The 24,290-nt window shown below is 31.7% G+C and overlaps 2 protein-coding genes across 2 annotated transcripts; both read right to left on the reverse strand.

The window, feature by feature from the left end:
• Positions 1–10,513: 10,513 nt before the first annotated feature.
• Positions 10,514–11,437, reverse strand: LOC100922935 (olfactory receptor 10AG1-like). The gene has a single exon (XM_003773848.1). It carries the CDS (start codon positions 11,435–11,437, stop codon positions 10,514–10,516), a length of 924 nt encoding a protein of 307 aa, XP_003773896.1.
• Positions 11,438–21,529: 10,092 nt separating this feature from the next.
• Positions 21,530–22,453, reverse strand: LOC100922672 (olfactory receptor 10AG1-like). Its single transcript, XM_012552665.3, has one exon. It carries the CDS (start codon positions 22,451–22,453, stop codon positions 21,530–21,532), a length of 924 nt encoding a protein of 307 aa, XP_012408119.1.
• Between the last annotated feature and the right edge of the window lie 1,837 nt (positions 22,454–24,290).

Here is a 24,290-nt window from a genome sequence, read left to right on the forward strand (position 1 = left end):
GTATACTTTGGTACTTGACTAAGAAAATCTCAAAACAAATGGAGGTTAGTAAATCAGAAAATCCCAGTAAAATGAATTCAACCAGAACTGACATTGCACTCTGTCATTACTTCTTTATTTTGCTAATAATAATCAACCCAAAATGAGATAACCCTTTTTCTTCTTGGGTCCTCTTTTTTCTCCCTTAGCAAAGAATGGAAGGTAAGATTAATTCCTCCTCTGATTAATACATTATATTATAATCTCCCTCCCCAACATTCTTTGCTATATGAAGACATTCTGTATTCTTTGGAAAAGAATAGAATCAATCATGTAGTAAATATGAAGTGTTTCCAATTTGCCAAGAATGATGCTAAAGTGCTGTGACTATTTTTATTTGGGATTTATATGAAAACATGGAATTAGATAATGTTTGTGTAAGCCTCTCCAGACCTCTCTGAAATCATCCTGCTGGTCATTTCTTACAGAACAATAATATTCCATATCAATCATATACCATAACTTTTTCAGCCATTCTCTAATTGATGGGCATCCATTGAGTTTCCAGTTTCTTGTCACTACAACAAGGGCAACCACAAACATTTGGTTTTAAATAGATACTAATGATTATTGTAAGGAAAAATCCATTTATTTCTATGGTCTCTAATGTCTTTAACAGGAATTGGTTTTGGGTTTTATTAAATATTTTTTCTATATCTATTGAGATAATCATATGTTTTTTGTTAATATGGTTATTGATACAGTCAATTATGCTAATAGTTTTCCTAATATTGAACCAGCCCTGCATTCCTGGTATAAATCCTACTTGGTGTAAATCCTGGGGGTGGCTTTCTGTAATCTCTTTGATAATATTTTATTTAAGATTTTTGCATCAATATTCATTAGGGAGATTGGTCTATAATTTTCTTTCTTTGTTATCCTCCTACCTGATTTAAGCATCAGTTCCATGGCTGTGTCATAAAAGGATTTGATAGGAGTCCTTTCACTATTTTTTCAAATATTTTGTATAGTATTGGAGTTAATTGTTCTTTAAATATTTGTTAGAGTTTACATGTAAATCCATTTGGTCCTGGGTATTTTTCTTAGGGAGTTGATTAATAACTTGTTTTATTTCTTTTTCTAAAATGATTCTATTTAGATAATTTATTTCCTTTTCTATTATTCTGAAAAGCTATATTTTTGTACATATTCCTCCATTTCACTTAGGTTATCAAATTTATTGGCCTAAAGGCAAAATAATTCCTAATTATTGATTTAGTTTCCTCCTCATTGTTTGAAAGTTCTCCCTTTTCATTTTTAGACTAACCATTTGATTATCCTCTTTCCTCTTTCTAATCAAATTAACTAAAGTTTTATCAATTTTGTATTTTTTTATAAAGCCAACGCTTAGTTTTATTTATTAGTGCAATAGCCTTTTTACTTTCAATTTTATTAATCACCCATTTTATTTTTAGAATTTCATATTTGGTATTTGATTGGGGGTTTTTGTTCTCTTTCTATCTTTTTTAGTTGCAAGCCCAGTTCATTGATCTTTTCTTTCTCTATTTTAAGCAAGTAAGCATCTAGAGATATAAAGTTCCCCCTTATTACTGCTTTGGCTACATCATATAAATTTTGGTATATTGTCTCATTATTGTCATTCTCTTGGATGAAATTATTGATTGTGTCTATAATTTGCTGTTTCACCTATTCATGTTTGGATGTTTTATAACTTCTTTGCTGATGTGTTGGCTTACAGACAGGGCAGAGTAGTCAACACCATTGTAGATTCCTCCCTGTAGATTTTCCAGCGTGCCAAGCCCAAAACAACCCCAGGACTATTTGCTGCCTGCATTTGTTATCTGTGCTTGGCCTGCTTGTGCTTGACCCACCTCCATTCATGCCCCATTGAAATAGACCTTTTTTGATAATCTTCAAAATTATCTTCTGCTGGTAATTTATTACACTTCCAATATTCATGTGTTCTGTAACTCCAAAACTAATTCAGAGGCTGGATTTGTTAATTACTCTGAGGGTTGTAGGAAGAGGTCAGAAAAAATGTTAGTCCTTTCTGACACCTTGGCTCAACCTCCTATCTTTTATTTTTTAAACAATGTGTTGAATTCTACAGACTTTCTAGCCATCTTGGTCTTGGTTGCAAATGACATCTTCTAATTCCATCACTGAACGTTTTCCTCAAAATTTTCATTAGAATGCCATTTACCTTCTTTGTCCCTCATTTTCCTCATATGTCAAGTGAGATGATTATGAGTTTCCTTCCATGCTTAGAACTGAGCCTCAACCACCAAATATATCAATGCCATTCTTGCCATTGTAAATTTAATATCCAGTTCTAGCTCAAATCTCCTATTTCTTTACCAGTAAGTGAGTATGTAATAAATATATATGTGTTTAAGGGAAATAATAGAATAGAATAAACATAGAACAAAATAACTCATTTTAAAATTCAATTGTCCTTTTGTCTTCATCAATAACAATTACGAAATAAGTTCAGTCATTTTTTTCCACGAAGTTTGGTGCTATAGTGGTAGAACACAGCTTAGAGTCAAGAAAGACCTGAATTTAAATGTGACTACAGACCTGATTAGTTCTGCCACTTTCAACAAATCACCTAAGTTATGTGTACCTCATTTTTATCAGTTAAAACTTAAAACAATAGACCATACTTTTCAAGGTTGTTGTGAGGATTAAGTGAAATAAAATTTATAGTGGTATATAGTGAATGCTTAATACACATTTCATTATTTGGCAAATAGTAGATTCTTAATAAATTATTTTCTTCCTTCCTTTCTTCCTTTCTTATTTCCATCCATCCTTCCTTCTTTCATTTCCTCCTCCACTGCTTGCTCATCTTTGAAATCAGATGAGAAACTGAGGCAAATATTTTTAAGTGACCTGCCCAGTATTATGTAACTAGTAAATGTCTGAGGGTAGATTTGAACTCAGGAGGAGCAGTCTTCATGACTCTCATCCCTGCTATCTATCTACTTAATCATCTAGATATCCTGCCTGCCTGCTATATCCAGTCTTAAATTTCTTAACCTAAAATAATTGAATTTATGTTTTTTAAAAAATATTTCCACAGATAACTGTATTTTAATAGATGTTTCTTTTTCAATATTCTACATTTAAAAACATTATTGCCAGAGTGCTATTGACTCCATATTGGACATACAATTTTTTTTTTCTGAATGACAAGGTACCTAATTAGGGAAGAAATCACATTACAATGGAGACACTATTGATTGAGCAGTGGATGAGAGAATCAATTTCTAAAGTGACCATGGAAGAATAAAATGATTTATAACTAAAATTACCCTTACACATATATTTCATTTCCCAAAAAGGGGACAATAACATCTGCAAATAGCTTTAGATATAATGTGGCTACTGACACTTTAAGATAAAATAAGAGATTATGTAAACATAAAATAAAAGATAAAATGCAAAATAAAAAAATCCTGAAAACGCTAAAAGACTATTATTAAAGACTAGAAGTATTTGAGATTATTTCAGTGGATTCAATTGAATATATATTTTGCTTATTTATAGCATCTAACTGTTGGATATTCATTGGGAAAGAGATAGGCCTCAGATTCCCTAATCAAATAGAAGAAATACATATCCATATACATATTATACATTGATGTATTAATGAATACATTAATTCAGTGAAATGGGTCAAAATATTTGTGACAGGAGAACTGATGATTAGGGTATGGGAATGTCCTTGGATAGATTTCACATTTATATAAGTTCATATTAGTGAATGGCTGTAAAATATATAGGACTTTTTCTTCTCATTTCACCATAAAGCAATAATTATAAATACACAAAAAAATCAAAAGGACTATAACAGGGTCCTCATAGGTGACTATATATGTCAGTAAATGCAAGTAAGATTGTCCCTTACCTTAGTTCTATCAAAATAGCTAGATTAAGAGAATCTGGATGTGACAAAGAGATCACACTCATTGAGGTGACATAATCCAAGGATAAGAACAACTCAGGGTAACTAAAATCATATATATATATATATATATAAACAATAAATGCTAATGGTTGTTGGAAAAATTAGTTGTCAGAAATGAATTTATAGAAAGTAGAATATCAGAAACTACTGAAAGAAAAGTAAGATCAAAATAATTTCACTACTTTTTGATGGAGCAAGAATATAGGAACCTCTCAGTCACCCAAAGCAAGTTTCCAACACCTTTGCAAGGAAGTATTAAAGCAGATGTTGTTCTTGTTGGTTCTTTTCAATCATATCTTTTTTTCATGACCCAATTTAGTTTTTTTTTTTTGGGGGGGGGGCAGAGATCATGGAGTAGTTTGCTGTTTCCTTTTCCAATTCATTTGATAGATGAGAAACTGAATCATCAGGTTATGTAATTTTTGAATCACACAGCTAGTAAGTAAGTGTCCAGATGAATTTCAACTCATGAAGATGAATTTTCCTAAATCCAAAAAGAATGCTCTATCCACTGAGCGTTCTAGCTGTCTTCTGTTAAAGCAGATAGTCTTATCTATTATAGTAACTTCTTACACTCATAGAAGAATCTCTGCAGTTGCATTTAAAAAGATTACTTTTACAATTATAATAACTTTTAAATATTTTACTCATAAACTCTACCATTTGCATCCAAATACTCACACTTTCCTTCTTTGACTGTTCTTCCTATTCTCTATCCTTTCTTCTATTAACATATATTGTTTTGATCTATTCTATTTATCACAGAAAGTTTTTGATGGGCTATATACTCTTTTTTTTTATTATAGTAACTTTTTATTGAGAGAATCCATGCCAGGGTAATTTTTTTACATTATCCCTTGCACTCACTTCTGTTCCGATTTTTCCCTCCCACCCCACCCCCTCCCTTAGATGACAAGCAGTCCTACATATGTTGAATATGTCCTAGTATATCCTATATACAATATATGTTTGCAGAACCCAGCAGTTCTCTTGTTGCACAGGGAGAATTGGATTCAGAAGGTAGAAATAACCTGGGAAGAAAAACAAAAATGCAAACAGTTTACTTTCATTTCCCAGTGCTTTTTTCTTTGGGTGTAGCTGCTTCTGTCCATCATTGATCAATTGAAACTGAATTAGTTCTCTTTGTCAAAGAAATCCATTTCCATCAGATTACATTTTCATACAGTATCGTTGTTGACGTATATAATGATCTCTTGGTTCTGCTCGTTTCACTTAGCATCAATTCATGTAATTCTCTCCAAGCTTCTCTGTATTCATCCTGCTGGTCATTTCTTACAAAACAATAATATTCCATAACATTCATATACCACAATTTACCCAACCATTTTCCAATTGATGGGCATCCATTCAGTTTCCAGCTTCTATCCACTACAAATAGGGCTGCCACAAACATTTTGGCACATACTGGTCCCTTTCCCTTTAGTATCTTCTTGGGGTATAAGCCCAGTAGAAACACTGCTGGATCAAAGGGTATGCACAATTTGATAACTTTTGGGGTATAATTCCAGATTGCTCTCCAGAATGGTTGGATTCGTTCACAGCTCCACCAACAATGTATCAGTGTCCCTGTTTTCCCACATCCCCTCCAACAATCATCATTATTTTTTCCTGTCATCTTAGCCAATATGACAGGTGTGTAGTGGTATCTCAGAGTTGTCTTAATTTGCATTTCTCTGATTAATAATGATTTGGAACACTCTTTCATATGAGTGGTAATAATTTCAATTTCATCATCTGAAAATTGTCTGTTCATATCCTTTGACCATTTATCAATTGGAGAATGGCTTGGTTTCTTATAAATTAGTCAATTCTCTATATATTTTGGAAATGAGGCCTTTATCAGAACCTTTAACTGTGAAGATGTTTTCCCAGTTTGTTGCTTTGATGGGCTATATACTCTTAATGTTCCTGAAAAGTCATAAATATTGGAATTTGTTTCCTAGACACCTGAATTTGTAATTAATAAGAACAGATTCCTTAGCATCTGATTAATATATTTTTTTTTCAATCTGGCCTCCTTTAATCCATGGTAATTGGACTCTGCCTCATGGATATTCTATGAGTTCAAAAGTTTTGCTCAATATTATGTTAGCAGAACAAATCTTCTTTCTGACGTTCATAGAGGGAGTATACTCATTGAAAAGAAACAAAAGAGAGGGAATTACATTTTGTTAATAAACTTTTGTTAGTCACTCTCTGTTTCTCTGTCACAGTCTCTGTCTTTGTCTCTCTGTCTCTGTCTCTTTCTTTGTCTCTATCTGTGTCTCTCTCTGTCTCTTTGTCTCTGCTTTGTCTCTCTGTCTCTGTCTCTTTGTCTCTCTCTGTCTCTCTTTATCTGTGTCTCTGTCTTTGTCTCTGCTTTCTCTCTTTCTCTCTCTCTCTCTCTCTTTCTGTGTGTGTGTGTGTGTGTGTTTCTCTCTCCAATTATACTGTGAGCTGTAAGAGAGTAGGGATTCTCTCCTTTTTTTATTTATATGACCAATACATATCACAGTATTTATAGTACTAAATATATGCTTTTCCCTTCATTTCTTCATTCATTTGTTCATTTATTCATTTCCTCCCAGGTCTAAACCTGGATTCCATGTACAGTTTATTTTAGTCTGTATAGTGACTCAGAATATAACTATTCTGATCTTACACTGGGACTATTTCTGTTGTAAAAGGATATATGATTGACAGAGTCTAGCCAAGATCTCAAGATTTTTTTTTTACATTTAATAGTATTTTTCCCAATTACATGAAAAGACAATTTTCAACATTGATTTGTTTAATGCATAGATAATGGATTTATTTTATTTCTTAGCAATAACTCTTTTATTTTCAAAATGCTTCCAAAGAATTTACTACAATAAAAATATATGCAAAGATAATTTTCAGTATTCACCCTTTCAAAACCTTGTGTTAAAAATTTTCCCCCTCCCTTTCCCTCACCAACTCCTATAGACAGCAAGTAATCCAATATATGTTTAACACAGTCAATTCTTCTATACATATTTCCACATTTATCATGCTGCACAAGAGAAACCAGTTCAAAAAGGAAAAAAAATACAACAAAAAAGGTGAAAATACTATATGTTGTGATACACACTTAGTCTCTAGTCCTCTCTCTGGATGCAGATGGCTTTCTTCATCACAAGTCTATTGGAATTGGCCTGAATCATTTCATTGTTGAAAAGAGCCACATCTAATCATATTCAACAGTGATTTTTGTAAGATTTTGAATTCCAATTTTTTTCCTTCTCTCAGCCCCCTAGAAAGACAGGAAGTCATCCAATATAGGCTGTACATATATAATCATCATGTTAAATATATTTCCAAATCATAGTGTTCTGAAGTAAGAATCAGAACATGAGAAAGAAAAATGATTTAAAAAAATTAAAAATGTGAAAATAGTGTGCTTGGATCTGCATTCAGATTTCATATTTCTTTCTGTGGATATTAATGGCATTTTTCATAACAAGTCTTTTGGAATTGTCTTGAATCAGTCTTTTGCTCAGAAGAGCTAGTCAATCAAAACTGATCCTATAATGTCATTGTTATTCCATACAATGTCCTCTTGGTTTTGCTCATTTCACTCAACAACAGTGAATATAAGTCTTTACAAGTTTTTTTTTTTTTTAATCTGACTGCTCATCATTTCATATAGTATATGGAATAATTCTATAATAAATAATAACACAGAATAATGGATTAGGGATCATAGGAAAATATATTACAAAATTTATGTTTTTTTAAATTAGTAAGAGGTTTTAAAATTATAAAATGCAGATAGTCATTTGATAAAAGTGTTTAGGAAAAAAAAATCTCTATGGAGGGTCCGTGGAAATGAATAAAGTCAATGGAGAGAACATTTGAAGAAGATCCAATGAGGTACAGTAGATCAGCAATAAGTGACAAGTTTGGGGGAAATAGACTTGGAAAGCAGTGACTGGTGGTAGTAAAGTTGGACTGCAGAGATACTATATGCATAATTGCTTGTCTTTGATAGAAATTGAGTTGGTTATATGTTGCTTGAAATTAACTATATCAGATTCTAGGATATATATTTGATATATTTTTTAAAAATATTAAAGAGCATAGTATGATATCTCTCCTAATATTTATGTCCCAGAATGAAATTTCTGAGTTACCATATTATTCTATTAAATATCCCCAGTCTTGGTACAAAAAGAACACACTGTATGAAAATCAAAATTACATGTTTAAAAGCATTATTAAACTAGATATTAGCTCCTGCCTTACATTAGGGAAATAAAGGCCTGAATATTCTTATAAGTTATTCTCAAAATAAAATTCACATACTTGACAATCAATAAATGGGAAAAAAACCTCAAAAATAAGAAAAAAGCACTAAGATTTCAATTCATATGCAAAAAGCTTACAAAAATGTAAATTTCAAAATCACAATAAAGTAGCAGTCTCCATAAGAAAACAATGGAAAAAATACATTGTTTTTAAATATGTGAATTGTTTCCACCATTCCAAATGTAATATAAAATTTTGTTATAAAATTTGCAAAAAATATTCTCATACAATACAGAGGAAAAAAGAGATAGAGAGGGATAGCGAGGCAGAGAGTAAGAGACAGATATTGAAAGAGAGTATTTTACCAAAATGAATTTATAAAATAATCTTTCATCTTTCCTAAAATATCTCACACTATTTAAGGACAAAATGAAAAGCATAGATGTCTTTTATTTTAATTATATCCCTAATTAAAACAAAAGTATACAGAATATCTCATATGTTGAAGGACACCAATCACCTTACCTTCTAGTTCAAAATGAATGAATAATCAAAAGGCCAAAATATAGAAAATTATATCAGCAGGTTGAAAGAGGAAAAAATGACATTCAAACTAGAATGTAGGCCAGTAATAAAAGCAATTTGGAGCTATATTTGAATCTTGTATTTTCATTCAAATATCTCTTTTAAGTATAATATTGATAAGATTGTTTGAGCTGTGACTAGGTATCAACTTACTTTAAGAAACAGAGATAAACACAGCTGAGTGGATTGTTGTTTGCAAAATCAGTGTCAGTAAAGAAATATAATAGCAATAAAAACTACTAAAATTTTTGACTGCATGAAATGTGCCAGAGAACCTAAAATTACAGAACTTATTTTTCAGTATACTCTGTGAGACCACTGCTGGAAACTGATGTTGCATTCTGGATTCCACTTTTGAGAAAAATCTTTAGTAATCTAGTAAGCATCCAAAAGAAGGTGAAAACAGTAATTTGGAATTTCAAGAAACAATATCAGATTCAATTCAATAAATTGAATTGGCTAATATAGAGAAGACTAAAAGGAAAAGTGAATTGAAAGTTTTGATATGAGGGAGTAGAATCAGACATTTTCCACTTGACACATGGGGGAACAATGCATAAGGAAAAGTTTAGAATTGCAAAAAAGACAATTTTAAAATTGATGTAAAGAAAATGTTTCATTACAAATTGAATATCCAAAAGAGGAATCAACTGCTTGGGAATGAAATGAACTGTGAACTTTACTGCAATGAAAAAGGGAATGTGTTTTAATAAAACTTTTGTAAAAAATCTTGTCCTCAATTCTTGTGGAAGAATGATTTTTCAGTAAAAATTGTAATCCAAATATATTATGCATTTAATATTCCATTAATTTGCATCATAAAAATAAAGAGATAACTCTGCTATTGAGCATAACCACACTGTCACAAACTTATTTCTTGATATTTATATAAAAAGAAGTTTCTTCATTAAATTTGTCTTCTCTATGTGATAGACTGCCAGGAGATCCTAAATGCACTTGGAGGTAGAAAACCTATCTATTATTTCAGAAATTTTTAAGACATAGAAAAAAATACCAGTTTAAAGGAATATACACAGATTTTTCTAAAATGCAAAATTCATCTAATATTCAAAATATCATTTTCCTAACATGAAGGAGAATGAAATTTTAAAATCTTCAAGATACTTTAATTTACCCTTGAAAGCAAATTAATTATATATATTTTTCTCTATATCCATTTTTCTGTATAGGTTTTTTGATTTTTGTTTCTTTATTTAATTGTCATTCTTTGTCTCTGTCTACATATCTGTTTAGATCATTCCGTCTCTTTGTCTCTTTGTTTCTCTCTCTCTCTCTCTTTTCTCTCTCTCTGTTTTCTTCCCTCTCCCTCTTCTCAGTCATATTTAAATTGACATTTTTTTTTAAAAGAGGTGAGTTCACATAATATTAGGACATGAGTAGAAATCATGGTATGATTGCATTCAAAGTATTTTTTGATATTTGAAACTATTTAAGCCATAACAATTTTCTGGTTCAGCTCTTTCACAACCTAAAAAAAAAAAAAGGAAGTAGAAACTTTAGGCAGATATTTTCAGTATTTTCAAATAGAGTTTCTTGATTGCCTCCATTTATGTACCACTTCAATGAAATGTAAAAACAAGCAAATGTGTTATTTCATAAGAACTATGAAATAGAATAAAACAAAACCAAAATGTATATATTTTACTCAAGGTCTCAAGACCTGATTCATTTGGGAAGCAGTTTTCTCAGTGCAGCAATGACATCTTTATTTCTCAGACTGTATATCAAAGGATTGAATACTGGGGTCACAGTGGTGTAGAAAAGAGCAAGCACTTTGCCTGATCCTGCTGATTGCCTAGATTTTGGCTGCAAATACACAATACTTCCAGACCCATAGAATAAGCCTACAACCATGAGATGTGAGGAACATGTTGAAAAGGCTTTGGATCTCCCTGAGATTGAGGGCAATCTCACAATGGTAGTTATGATTTTGACATAGGATGTGAGTATCAACAGAAAGGGAGTTATGACAAATAGCAATGCAATAACTTGGACAAAGACTACAATCTTATATGTGTCTCCACAGGCCAACTCTAATAATGCTGGAGCTTCACAGAATATGTGATTAAGTTTGTTAGGGCCACAAAAATTCAGACAGAAAATCAGATATGTCTCCTCTACCAGGACTGGGACTCCAATAACCCAGGACACCACAACCATTTGGATACATACTCTATGATTCATAATGAGAGGATAGTAGAGAGGCTTACAGATGGCCACATAACGATCATATGCCATCACCGCCAGGAGCAAACACTCCCCTGCTCCCAGAATATAAAGGAAACACGTTTGTACAGCACAATGTAGGAATGAAATAGTTCTCTTCTGGGTCCAGAGATCTGCCAGCATTCTGGGCAGAGTGACTGATGTGTAACAGATTTCCAAGAAGGAAAAGTTCCCCAGGAAAAAATACATTGGTGTTTGGAGGCTTGAATCAATTGTGGTTATGACAATGAGGAGACCATTTCCTATCAATATACTTAGGTAGATGACAGAGAAAATGCCGAAAAGAAACCCTTGGAGGTTGGGAAGATCAGAAAATCCCAGGAGAATGAATTCCTCCACAACTGTGAGATTTTCCTTTGCCATTGGGTCTGCTGCCTAAAGAAAAAAATGAATTGAGAACCAGCAAATCACTTTATTTTTATGCTTTTTAACAGAGAAGAAAAGGTTTGGTCTTATGACTACAAATATTCCTCTCCTATTCAACATATTAAGTTTAGCATATTTTATATGATATATTTTATATATTATATTTTTCAAAACTTTTAAAATTTGGGGGACAAAGTAAAAATTATTTAGTGATTATGAAATACTATTTATCTACTAAAATACTAACCAATGTTATAACTGTGTTTCTTGGATATTTTGTTGGAAGCATGCAATCAGATAAAGACATCTGGCAAAATTGTAAAACTATTCTTAATTACAATATCAACAAGAAAAACACAACATCATAACAATTTTTTTTTGTTGTTGTTTAGAAAATGACAATCTCCTAACAGGAGGAATTTTAGTTTTTGTATTAGATATAAAATAGTAAAAAAAAAAAAAATAACTCATCCAAACAATGAATTCCTTCTGGTGTTGAACATATCAGTCTGCCTATCTTTACTCATAGAATTATTTTCCCATTACAAAGCTTTCCCCAATCTCTTTATCCTGTAACATCCATTTATTCTTAAAAGTCAGGCTATTTCCTGTACTCTTCTGTCTTCCCTCCATCATTAGCTTTTATAATCATTTGCTTTCTTGAATGATCATATTACAGGATCTATGCCATGCACTGGTCAATTAGCAAATGGCCTCTGCTTAACTGCAGTGTTCTTATCCACATGTATATATTTTATGTCTCCTACTGTGTTCTAAGCATCTAAAGTGCAAAAGTCATGTCTTATACCCTTCTGTATCTTTTGAGCTGTGTCTTCCACGTAGTAATTGCTCAATAAAATTTGTTAGGTAGAATTAATTTCCTCTATCACATAACTTCAGCTATAGGTTTTATCTAAAATACTTCCCCAGTTAATTGATGCCTAAAATTCAAGATTTAGAGATTAATTCAATAATGACCAGTTTTTAATCCATTTTAGTATATTTTAATTTGTCAAATTCTATTCTTTCATATTTAACAATGTAATATTTTTTCAGCTGATTTCCATTGCAACATTCACCTGACATCTTTTTGCTGGAAAAATAAGACAGATAAGTTGGAAAAATATAATGTTTTGTATGTTTAAAAATGATCATCAATTAAGATATGCCCATTCATAAGCATTACATGGTAGTAATGAAATCGTATATGGAAGGTTGTAGGTTCTCTTAGAATGATAGGTGCCAAGAATACTGATATCTGTGCCCAATATACTTCCTCTCTAGCTTCCTTAGATTATTCATTGTGGAAATATGTTACAACAGAAGAAATATGAATTGTAGATTTAGCTAGATAAATTTCTTTAGTGATTACTGGTGAAGAATGAATAATCTCTCACATACATCTTGCCAGGCATAAAGCTCAACATATATTCTAAAAATTGAATCTTTGTTCCTTGGATAATCTGTTTGCTCAACCTCTATTGCTTATTATTTTCATAAAATTCAAAATTATCACAAAGATCAAAGATAATAATCCTTTTTCAGATCAAAGAAACTGAAGGTAAGGCAGCAAAAGAGTTCAAACTTACCTTTCTCAGATAGAATGAAATATTATTCAACTCCTTGCTTTTTCAATAATAAGGAAAATAATACAGGTACATAATAAAGTATATCCATAAGCTACTTTAATGGTTTCAAAACTTTGTGAACATTAATGTACCAGCAGTATAATGTAGGTACCACAGGTATTCTGATTTCACAGATGAGGAAACTGAAGAAACTGAAATTCAATATGAATGACCTTGCTCAAAATTACACATTTGTGAATTGCTAAAGAGAAGATTTCAACCTGAGGTTTTTGTGCCTACAAGTTCAATGCCCTTTTTATGAGCCTATGATTCTTCTCTCTTAAATATTACAACATATGAAATTCACCAACAAATTCTGTAAAATAGACCAAGATCCTTTATAAATATAAATTTTGGATGAAATCATTGAGCTCTTCTTTAGTAGAAATGATTCTTGCCCTTTTTAGCTCTCTGGGGATAATACCTCTCCCAGGTCATTTTCTTTTCTATTCTTTCTTTTTAATGAGAGAAGATGTCTTCTGGCTTAAAGTCCAATCATCAAATCATCTTTTAATGAGGCAGGATTTTATAAGGAAAAACAATCTTGAGTTTTGAGTCAAGGGATTATATTGAGGCCTTAGATAGAATGAGACCTATCTCTTTGTTGTAAGGATACATTATTGTTTATCTTACTATTCATTTGTAAAATGAAAGCAATGATATTTTCCATTTCTTGCTCTACACTATTATGGGAAGATAAGTAATTATCAAGTAGTAGCCTGTTTTGTAACCATTCACTATCATAATTGAAAGAATTAATCATTCATTCTCTTCAATTTTTCAAAGCAAATATTTAGAAAAATGTAATCCTTGATATCATGGAACAATTTGTTTCTTCTGTAGCATCCCACTGCTTAATGAAACATTAGACACAGTTATTCTAAATCTTGGGAAGATACACTGGAGAAATCACAATGGATAGAAGCATAAAAGAAGTGCTAGGACCACATGATTATGCATCAGAAGATATGGGCATGAATGCTAGTTATTTCTCTTCTTTGGTCCCCAATTTACTTCATAAAAGAAGGTCAGAGTAAATGTTCAAAATCCTCCACCAAGAAGGTAGAGGATGATGAGACTCCTTATATTAACTGACTAGATATGAACAATGAAGATGGAGTGCCTCCAGGACGTCACTGGACTAACATTATGTCCTAAAACCCCCTGACCTTGCTATTTAACCTATTATTGAATTCTCTAAGCTTTGTCATCTAGCCAACTAAGGTACCTTAAGATATCCTGGATCTTTTAATTTACTTTTGGATTTTTCATTTCTTCTGAAGCTGAATTGTCTTATATGTATGTTTTTCATCAGTTAGATAATAAGTTCCAAAAAATCTTGTCTGGTTTCCCATTTCTATTAGTATCCTGAACACTTAGCAAAGTGTTTGGCAAATAATGAGCTTAATTTTTTTCATTTATTCATTCATACATGTATCAATTTATCCTCTCATTAATCTATGCATCAATCCATCCTTTAATTCATTAGTTTATTCTTTCAGCTCTAAAGTTTTTGGCTCCTTGGCCAAATGTAATTTGTTTTGCAGAGTGACTTAGATTACTGAAATGAAGTGATAAATCATTGCCACAGACCTTGACAAGACTTCTTACATGTGTGATGAATTTGATTGTAGGCAATATCTTTACATACCCTGTAGTTGTACAGCTAAGTCACATAGTAGAGACAATATAAAATGGCCACTCAGGAATATCTGAATTCATAGGTGGTCTCAGATCCTAGATGGAAGATTCTGCGCAAGTCTTTTTAGCCTATTTGCCTCCACTTCCTTATTTATAAAGATGAGCTGGAGAAGGAAATGACAAACTACTGTAGTTTCTTTGCCAAGAAATAGGGTATACAAATTAACACCACCACTCTGCAATGGTACATGTATATGCATATGTTTTTCATTTTTCACATTTATTATCACATTAAATGTAAAATGATTTTTTTTCAAATTCTTAATTCCAAATTCCTTCCCTCTCCGGCACAATTGAGAAGAGAAACATTCTGGCATAGATTATTCTTGTGTACTCAAGGAAAACATTTCCTCATTAATCATGTGGTGAAAGAAAAAAAAAAACTAGTAAAAGAAAAAAGCGCAAAACAAAGGGAAAAAAGTATATTTTGGACTACATTCTGACTCCCTCAGGATTTTTTGTCAGTTTTGGGAATATGAATAGCACTTATCATAAGTCCTTTAGAATCATATTAAATCATTGTTTTGCAGAGAATACCTAAGTCATTCATATTTGATTGACATATAGTATTTCTGTATTTGTATATGATGAAATCTTTATTCTACTCATTTCACTTTGCATTTGTTTATGTAAGTTTTTTTAATGTTTTTTTGAGAATAATTTGTGAAAAGAAAATCTCACTTAAGTTTTTGTGACTCCATTATCACTGAATTTTTTCTTGATTATCTTGTATCATTTTCATGTTATTTCCCAATTTTAGTATACTTCTTTTATTTTTAAAATATTTTGAGCTCTTCTATGAATTGTTTCTGGATCTAAAATCAATTTCCAGCATTATTTGATGTTTTAGTTGTACTGCATTTGACTTTATTACATTTTTATCTTTCCTGTCAGTATAGGAAAGGGTAAAAGAATAGGCAAAAGCAAAGAACAAAAAAAAAATAAATGCACAAAAAGCAAAGAAAGATAAACAGGAGAAGAAAAACACAAGAGAGACAAACAGAATAAGACAAGAAAACTGAAAGAGACAAAAACAGAAGTACAGAGAAATATACAGAAAATAAAGAGAAATACAAATAGAGAGAGATAGGAGGAAGAGAGATGGAAGAAAGAATTTCAAGAGAGGTAGAGGAAGGGAGGGAAGGAAGAAAAGACAGGGAAAGGAAGAGGGAGATGAAAAGAGAAAGGGAGAGGGAGGGAAGGAAAAAGAGAAATGGGAGGGAATGTCAACATTGCAAATGGAAAATTGAAATTCTTCAACACTAATATATGATGGTTCTCTACCAGGACCTGAACTCCCTAAACATATCAGTTTTATCTCTTTCTATCCAGGTCATCTATATTGTATTCCATTGGCAACTAATTCAAGTATTTTTTTTCTTGACAATTTACCATCATGAATATATTCTGTCATGTTCACCCTTTTCTAATTTTACTTTTTCTAAATTTACTATTACATACATAACATTTTATCTATTCAGCTTATTTAATTGTTTAAGACTTACATTTATTTTCATAAAGTAATGTTTAATTATTGAAGTCATTTCATCAAATGACTGAGAGTGCTTGGTCATTAGAATAGATTAGCTACACATGAGACATACATAGTAATCTAGTATTTGATAAAATGCAAAACTCAAGTTTCTGGGACAAGAACTCTTTATTTGACAAAAAACTTCTGGGAAAACTGGAAAATAATATATGAGAAAATCATCAAAGACCTACATCTCACATACTATACCAAAATAAGGCAAAATGAGGAAATAATTTAGGTATAAAGGAGGATCCCATAAACAAATTATGATAGTACAACATAATTTACCTATCAGATCTTTGGAGAAAGGAAGAGTTTATGACCAAAGAAGTATGAGAGAACATTATGAAAAACAAAGTGGACAATTTTGACAACATTAAATTAAAAAGGTTTTACACAAAGAAAACCAAGAGAAACAAAATTAAAGGGAAGTACAAAGCTGAGGAAGGGGGAATTTACAGCCAGTGTTTCTAATAAAGGTCTCATTTCTAAAATACATAAAGAACTGTATCAAATTTATAAGACTATAAGTCATTCCTCACTTCATAAATGGTCAAAGAATATGAACAATTTTCATATGACAAAATTAAAGTCATCTACAGACAAATATGAAAAAATACTCTAAATCACTCTTTATTGAGAAATGTCCATTAAAACAACTCTGAAGTACTACTTCAAATCTTTCAGATTGGCCAAGATGACAGAAAAAGATAAAAATAAATGTCGGTGGGAATGTGTGAAAACTGGGATGCTAATGCATTGTTGGTGGTGCTGTGATATGATCCAACCATTCTGGAAAGCAATCTAGAACTACTTTCAAACTGTACATGACCTTTGACCCAACAATGCCAATACTGGTTCTATCTCTCAAGAAAATCATAAAGGAAGGAAAAGACTCCCATGTACAAAAATGTTTGTAATAGCTTCTTTGTTGTAACAAATAATTGGAAAATGAGTGGATGCCCATCAATCAGGGAATGGCTGAATAAATTGTGTTACAGGAAAGTGATGGAATATTATTATTCTATAAAACATGATGAACAAGATGATGTTAGAAAGTCCTTGAAAGATTTACATGAACTTATGCTGAGTGAAACAAAGGAGAAGCAGGAATAAATGGTACATAATTACAGTAAGAATGTGCAATGATCAGCTATGAAATACTTAGTTCTTCTCAGTGGTTTAGTGATGCAAGGCAATCCCAACAGATTTAGGACAGAAAATTCCATCTCCATGTAGAAAAAGACACATGGAGATTGAATGTCAATCAATACATGCTATGTTCATTTCTTTTTAAATTTTTTTTCCTCTCATGTTTTTTTTTTTCCCTTCTCTTCTGATTTCTCTCTCCCAACATGATTCACATCACTATGTGTATTGAAAACAAGCAAATAAATAAATTAAATGAGGGAAAAATGATACTATATATATGTGTAATCATATGATTGTTTTCTTTAATTCATAAAGAGTACCCAAATCACATCACTATGTTAGAATCACAACACCTTCTGTGATGAGGGGATGTCATACCTGGCATTGCTTTATAGTCCTGTATCTTCCATCTCATACTATCAATTCTAAAGTTCTTAAGAAAGATCTTGAGAGTGTCTTTGTTTCATTTTTCTGGCCATATTGTGAGTGCCTACAATCTAGAGTTCTCCAAGAAATACTCTTTATCACAAATGTACATTTGTCATTCAAATAATGTGATTATCCTAATAGAATAGTACTTTCTGCAGTAGAGTTTGAATAATTGGCAGTTTTGTGAATAACTGCAATTATATATAATGGAGTTTTTCCTATACTTGATCTCTCTAGAATGAGCATCAAGAAGTAATTGACATATTTATAGCTTTTAAAATACTTTGTTAAATATAAGTAAATATCATCTAAAGCATGCCCTGCATCTACTAGTTTAGTAGATCACATTTAAACAATAGATTAGTTTATTAGAACCTCTTTCTATTGAAACCAGACCTTTGGTTTGAAGATAACACTTTTTATATGTTCAATAACTGCTCCTAAAGTTATAATATTTCACACATTTTTCCCAGAAATCAAAGTTAAGTTTATTAACATCTATTATACAACTTCCATGTTCTTTTTTGTTGGAGTCCAGTCCACTGAATAAGAAGAGCGGGATTATGATTTTCCATGAGCCAGGAGGATTTTGTCAAAAGTCCATTTATTGATCTGAAAGCCAGTGTTTATATACTCTCTAAACTAATATTGCAATAATACTAAACTTTCTCATGCTATTTAGTGTACATTCAAAGGTTACAGGTATATATCATTTCTAACATTTCAGCTTAATATTAACATTAAATAGTAGCCAGCAGTAATAACCCACTTATCTGTCATAAATTTGAGCAACAATAATAATCTACTTATCTGACAAATCATAAATTGAAGCAATTAGTAATAACAATCTATTTATCTGTGTCATGTTTCATAATTTATGATTTCTTTTCAAATTACATGCATTGTGCTCCAAGATAACTTAAATTTATCTGAAGCATATGTCTCATAATTGTCAGGGATGATGGTGAGCCAATGCTTTGAACTGCATGCTTTTACAGAGAGCAAGTCTCAAGTAATATCTGGAATGGACTCTTCCTGTACATAGACTTATTTAATACTGACTCTCTACACATTTCTACTTTCAAAATAGAAATATCATTTCATTTTTTGATTAATTACATTATTCCTAATGCCTCAAAGATCCTTCAGAAATAATTTGTGATCACTTATTAGAATAAGACAAGTCCTTTTTGTAATTTGAAACATAATCTATCTGGGTCTTTTAGCTCTAATAAATCATCAATATCTCTAAAGTTAAGTTTTTTTCCTGCTTTTCCAAATATGTCTCTGCAGTCAAAATTTAAAACATAGGAACTTTTGAAACATTCAAGCATCTTTTAATTTTTTATTAGAAAACTTATGTAAGCACATTTATTTTTTATAAATCCAGTATGACTTTTCCAAGTACATATTTTATATACACAAATGTCTTGGTGGGTGCATATGAGTGAATTTTTATATGCATACTGTATATTGGTTAAGTTGAGTTGAAATTAGAACTGATTCTCTGAAGTAGTAGATTGATATAGTAACCTGATAATTCTAATTTTTAGTCTTTAAAGAACAAGAGAAACATTATCCTTCCCACTTTCCAAGATTTGTGAAAGCCTCTGATCAGCTTCTTACTTGCCATGAATTTCAGATACCTCTTTGTCTTTCAAAGTTATGATTTAAACAGAAGAATTAAGCAAATGAATAAATTGCCTAAAAATAAATATTACCTATAGAATGGAGGTAATTGGGATTATTAATTGAGGAAAAGAAAAAAATAAAGTATGGTTCATATCTATGAGTTCAGAGCAGATCATAGTAACAACTAATATTTTCAAAGTATTTTTAAGGATTTATAAAGTAATGTCATAACATAACTTTTCATTTAGTAATAATTCTCCAGGCAGCTAGGTGTTGCAGTGGATAGAGCAACAGCCCTGAACTCACAAGGACCTGAGTTCACATAAAATTTATTCAGTTTAGTTCAATCTAAACACAACCCCATTTGAGTTTTCTTGGTAAATATACTTGGGTGCTTGCTATTTCCTTCTCTATGTCATTATAGATGAGGAAACTGAGCAGATTGAGTTAAATGATTTGCTGAGGATCACAGAGATAATAAGTGGCTGTGGCAGGATCTGAACTCTGATTCCAGGCCTGCATACCCTAGACCACAGTGGCTGCCTCTACCCCAACATGTGTATTGGGAAGGTATATATGTTTGCATTATATACATAACATATAACTGGATGTGTATGTACATATACATGCATTATATACATATACATATATAGATGAAATTAGATCTCATATTATTACTATATTATGCATGGATTTCTCAAAAAAAAAATACCACTATCTCAGAGTCAATGTGCCCTCTTGACATTAGGGTAATGGGATATAAAATTTTGAAAATCTTCCAGGTTCCTTATTTTAGTGTAGTTAATTTATATATTTCTCTTTTTCTCCATACATACGCATATGTTTGTAGGTAGGTAAGTAGATAGATAGATAGATAGATAGATAGATAGAAATTATAAATAAAATGGACTTATACTACTATCTTCTCTTTAATCTGAAACAATCTTCTGGGGCAGAAATGAGAGCAGAAAATGAATTTATTCTGATTACATTATTCATTTACACAAACCTTGAAAGAGGAATTCACAAGCTTGAGGAGTCAGATCACTTCACCTTCTTATTCAAAATGGTCTAAAAAGTAATGAATGAAATCAGCAGATACAAAAAGAAAACTAGAAGAGACATCCAGACTAGAATATCCAGAACAAAATGTTAGGGGTACATTTCTTGTACTTTGATTTAAAAAAATGTACAATTTTAGTGAATTTATTAAATATGTTATCAGATAGGTTAGTTAAATTAAAATAGTTAGAGAAGCATCTTACTAATTTTGTTTTCTGAAAATTCAATGTTAATAGGGAAATGTTGTAGCAAGAGACTATTGAAATCTTTGACTTCAAATCTGCCTTAGAATTCAGAATTAGATATTTTAGAAGCTTATGGTAGTTAAAATAGAGGAGATCAAAAGGAAGAATGGTCATAATTTCCATGAATTTGTAGGTCTTTCATATGAGAGACAGAGATCTATAGAGGATTTGTATTTATTCTATTACCCTCTCTCGGTCATATGAAAGACTTTCAAATTCATGAAAATTATAATATCTCTCTCTCCCTCGCTTCCTCCTTCTCTCTTCTTCCCTCTTTCTCTCTTTACTTCTCTCTTCCTTCCCCCCCCCGTCTGTCTTTCATCTCTCTGTTTGTCTCTGTCATTCTTTGCCCCCCACCTCTGCCTCTTTCCTTTCTCAAATACAATGAAATTGACCTTTTAAAAAGGTATTAATTCACTTGATTTTAGAATAGTGATAGAAATCAGTATAATTGCACTCAAGGTGTCTGCGGATACTTGAAATAATTTAAGTCATGGTATTTTTTTCAGGTCTTTCATAATCTAGCAAATTAAAATAAAACTTTAGGCAGATGTCCTGTAATTTTGATTTGAGTCTCTTAATTGTCTCTCATTTATGTACATTTTTATTGAAATGTAAAAAACAAGCATATCTGTGTTTTGTAGGGACTGAGAAATAGAATTAAAAAAAAAGTTCATGTATTTTCCTGATGAATCTAAGATATGATTCACTTAGGAAAAAGTTTTCTCAAAGCAGCAATGACATCCTTATTTCTGAGGCTATATATCAAGGGGTTAAATACTGGGGTCACAGTAGTATAGAAAAGAGCAAGCACTTTGACTGATCCTGTAGAGTGATGGGATTTTGGCCTCAAATACACAATGCTACCAGACCCATAAAATAAACACACTATCATGAGGTGTGATGAGCAGGTGGAAAAGGCCTTGGCTCTCCCTGAGGTAGAAGGCAATCTCAGGATAGCAATTATTATTTTGACATAGGATGTGAGTATCAACAGAAAGGGAGTTATGACAAACAGCAATGCAACAACTTGAACAGAGACCTCTGTCTTATATGTGTCCCCACAAGCCAACTCCAGTAATGGTGGAGCCTCACAGAAAACATGATTGAGGATTTTAGGACCACAAAAATTGAGACAGAAAATCAGGTATGTCTCCTCTATCAGTACTGGAACTCCAATAATCCAGGACATCACAACCAATTGCATACATACCCTACGGTTCATGATGAGAGGATAGTAGAGAGGCTTACAGATGGCCACATAACGATCATATGCCATTACTGCCAGGAGCAAGCACTCTGCCACTCCCAGAATATAGAGGAAACAGGTTTGTACAGCACAGTGTAGGAAAGAAATAGTGTTCTTATGAGTCCAAAGATCTACCAGCATTCTGGGTATAGTGACTGATGTGTAACAGATTTCCAAGAAGGAAAAATTCCCCAAGAAAAAATACATTGGTGTTTGGAGACTTGGCTCAATCTTGGTTATGACAATGAGGAGTCCATTTCCTATCAATATACATAGGTAGATGACAGAGAAAATGCCAAAGAGAAACCCTTGGAGGTTGGGAAGATCAGAAAATCCCAGGAGAATGAATTCCTCCACAACTGTGAGATTGTCCTTTGCCATTGGGTCTTCTGCCTATAGAAAAAAAAAATGAATTGAGAACCAATCAATCACTTTACTTGTATGTGTTCAACAAAGAAGAGATGGTTCGATCTCAGGACTAAAAATATTCCTCCCATATTAAACATTAACAGAGTTAACATAAGTTTTAATGCACTTTTATGAATATCTTACATATATATGAATATGTTATATTTCAAAAGTTTTTAAATTTGGGGGACAAAAGTCAAAATCACTTAGTGATTACAAAATGCTACTTATCTACTAAGAACCCTTATCAACACTATGACTATTTTTCTTAGAGATTTTAATGAAAATGTGCAGTGAGATAAAGATATCTGATAACTATAAAATCATACTTAATCTTAATATCAAGAAGAAAAACATTTATGATTTCTGTTTTTATAAAATTACAATTTCCTTGCAGCAGGAATTTTAACCTTTGTGTCAGATATAGATAGAAAAAAAAAAGACATAAAGCATGCAACAATTACTTCTCTATTGCTTTAAATCTTCCAGTTTGCCAACCTTTGTTCATAGTATTTTCCTCATTAGAAAGCTTTCCCCAATATTTTCAGCTAACATCCTATCACTTTTAAAGGCCAGGCTATTTCTTCTAATCTTCTCTTCAGAGATTTTCCTCCATTATCAGCCTTCATATTCCCCTTTCTTGAATTTTTTGAATTCCCCATTCTTGAATGACCATATGATAGGACCTATGCCCGGCATTGATTAATTAGCAAATGACATCTGCTTAACCTATGTGTTCTTATCTATATGCCCATTTTGTGCTTCCAACTGTGTTCTAAGCATCCGAAGTACAAAAGTCATTTCTATAATCTTCTTTCTCTCTTGAACTGTGTCCTCCATATAGTAACTGCTTAATAAAATAATTAAATAGATTAAATTCTCTCATCATATAACCTCATCAGTATGTGTAACCTATAATACCTGCCCAATTAACTGATGCTAAAAATATCAGATTTAGAGATTCATTCAGTACTGACAAGTAGCTGGTTCATTTTAGTATCTTTTAATTTGCCAAGCTCTATTTTCTATTCACACTTAATAATGCAGTATTGATCAGTTCATTTCCACTGCAACATCCACCTGAAATTTGTTCCCAGAAAAATAACATAGAGAAGTTGGATAAATATAATGTTTCATGTTTAAACATGATCATGAATTGAAATATATCCCATGCATAAGCATCCCATGTAAGAGGTAGTAATAATACGATAGTATTTGAAGGATTCTAGATTCTTTTTATAAAAAATAAATACCAAGAGAACTGACATAATTGATTGAAAAGCTAAGCAAAAGCTGCTGAATCCAATATACCACCTATATAACTATCTTGGATTGTTCAATGTGGAAACATGTTACAACAGAAGAAATATGGGCTGTAGATTCAGAAAATAGATTTAATTCGAACATCAATCTTATTATCTATGTTGAAATTATAAAGTAATTTATCATTTGTGCACCTCATTTTCCTCATTTGTAATTGATTTCTGGGGTATCTTTTACCTTTAGATCTGTTTGACTAGACCAACAAATACACCAATGTCATTCCTGCATTTGTGGATATCATATTTTCTATACCCTACCAATGAGCTAAGATGAAATACAGTTTTGTGTTGTGAGAAGTTGATTTGCTATGAATATTTCATCCTTTTAACTTAAGTATAAAAGGATATTTTTAAGTGACTGTTAAAATCTAAGTGATATTAAATAATATAATGAACTTAAACTTATTTTATACAAAAATCAAAGAGGTTGATCAACTTGCCAACATTCACATACTTGGTAAGAATATGAACAGGATTTGAATTTGGAT

The sequence above is a fragment of the Sarcophilus harrisii genome, chromosome 6 (assembly GCF_902635505.1).
Source record: "Sarcophilus harrisii chromosome 6, mSarHar1.11, whole genome shotgun sequence".
Classification (NCBI taxonomy): domain Eukaryota; kingdom Metazoa; phylum Chordata; class Mammalia; order Dasyuromorphia; family Dasyuridae; genus Sarcophilus; species Sarcophilus harrisii.

Coding starts and splice junctions, on each gene's coding strand:
- LOC100922672 (XM_012552665.3), bottom strand. CDS start 22,453: ATGGCAAAGGACAATCTCACAGTTGTGGAGGAATTCATTCTCCTGGGA.
- LOC100922935 (XM_003773848.1), bottom strand. CDS start 11,437: ATGGCAAAGGAAAATCTCACAGTTGTGGAGGAATTCATTCTCCTGGGA.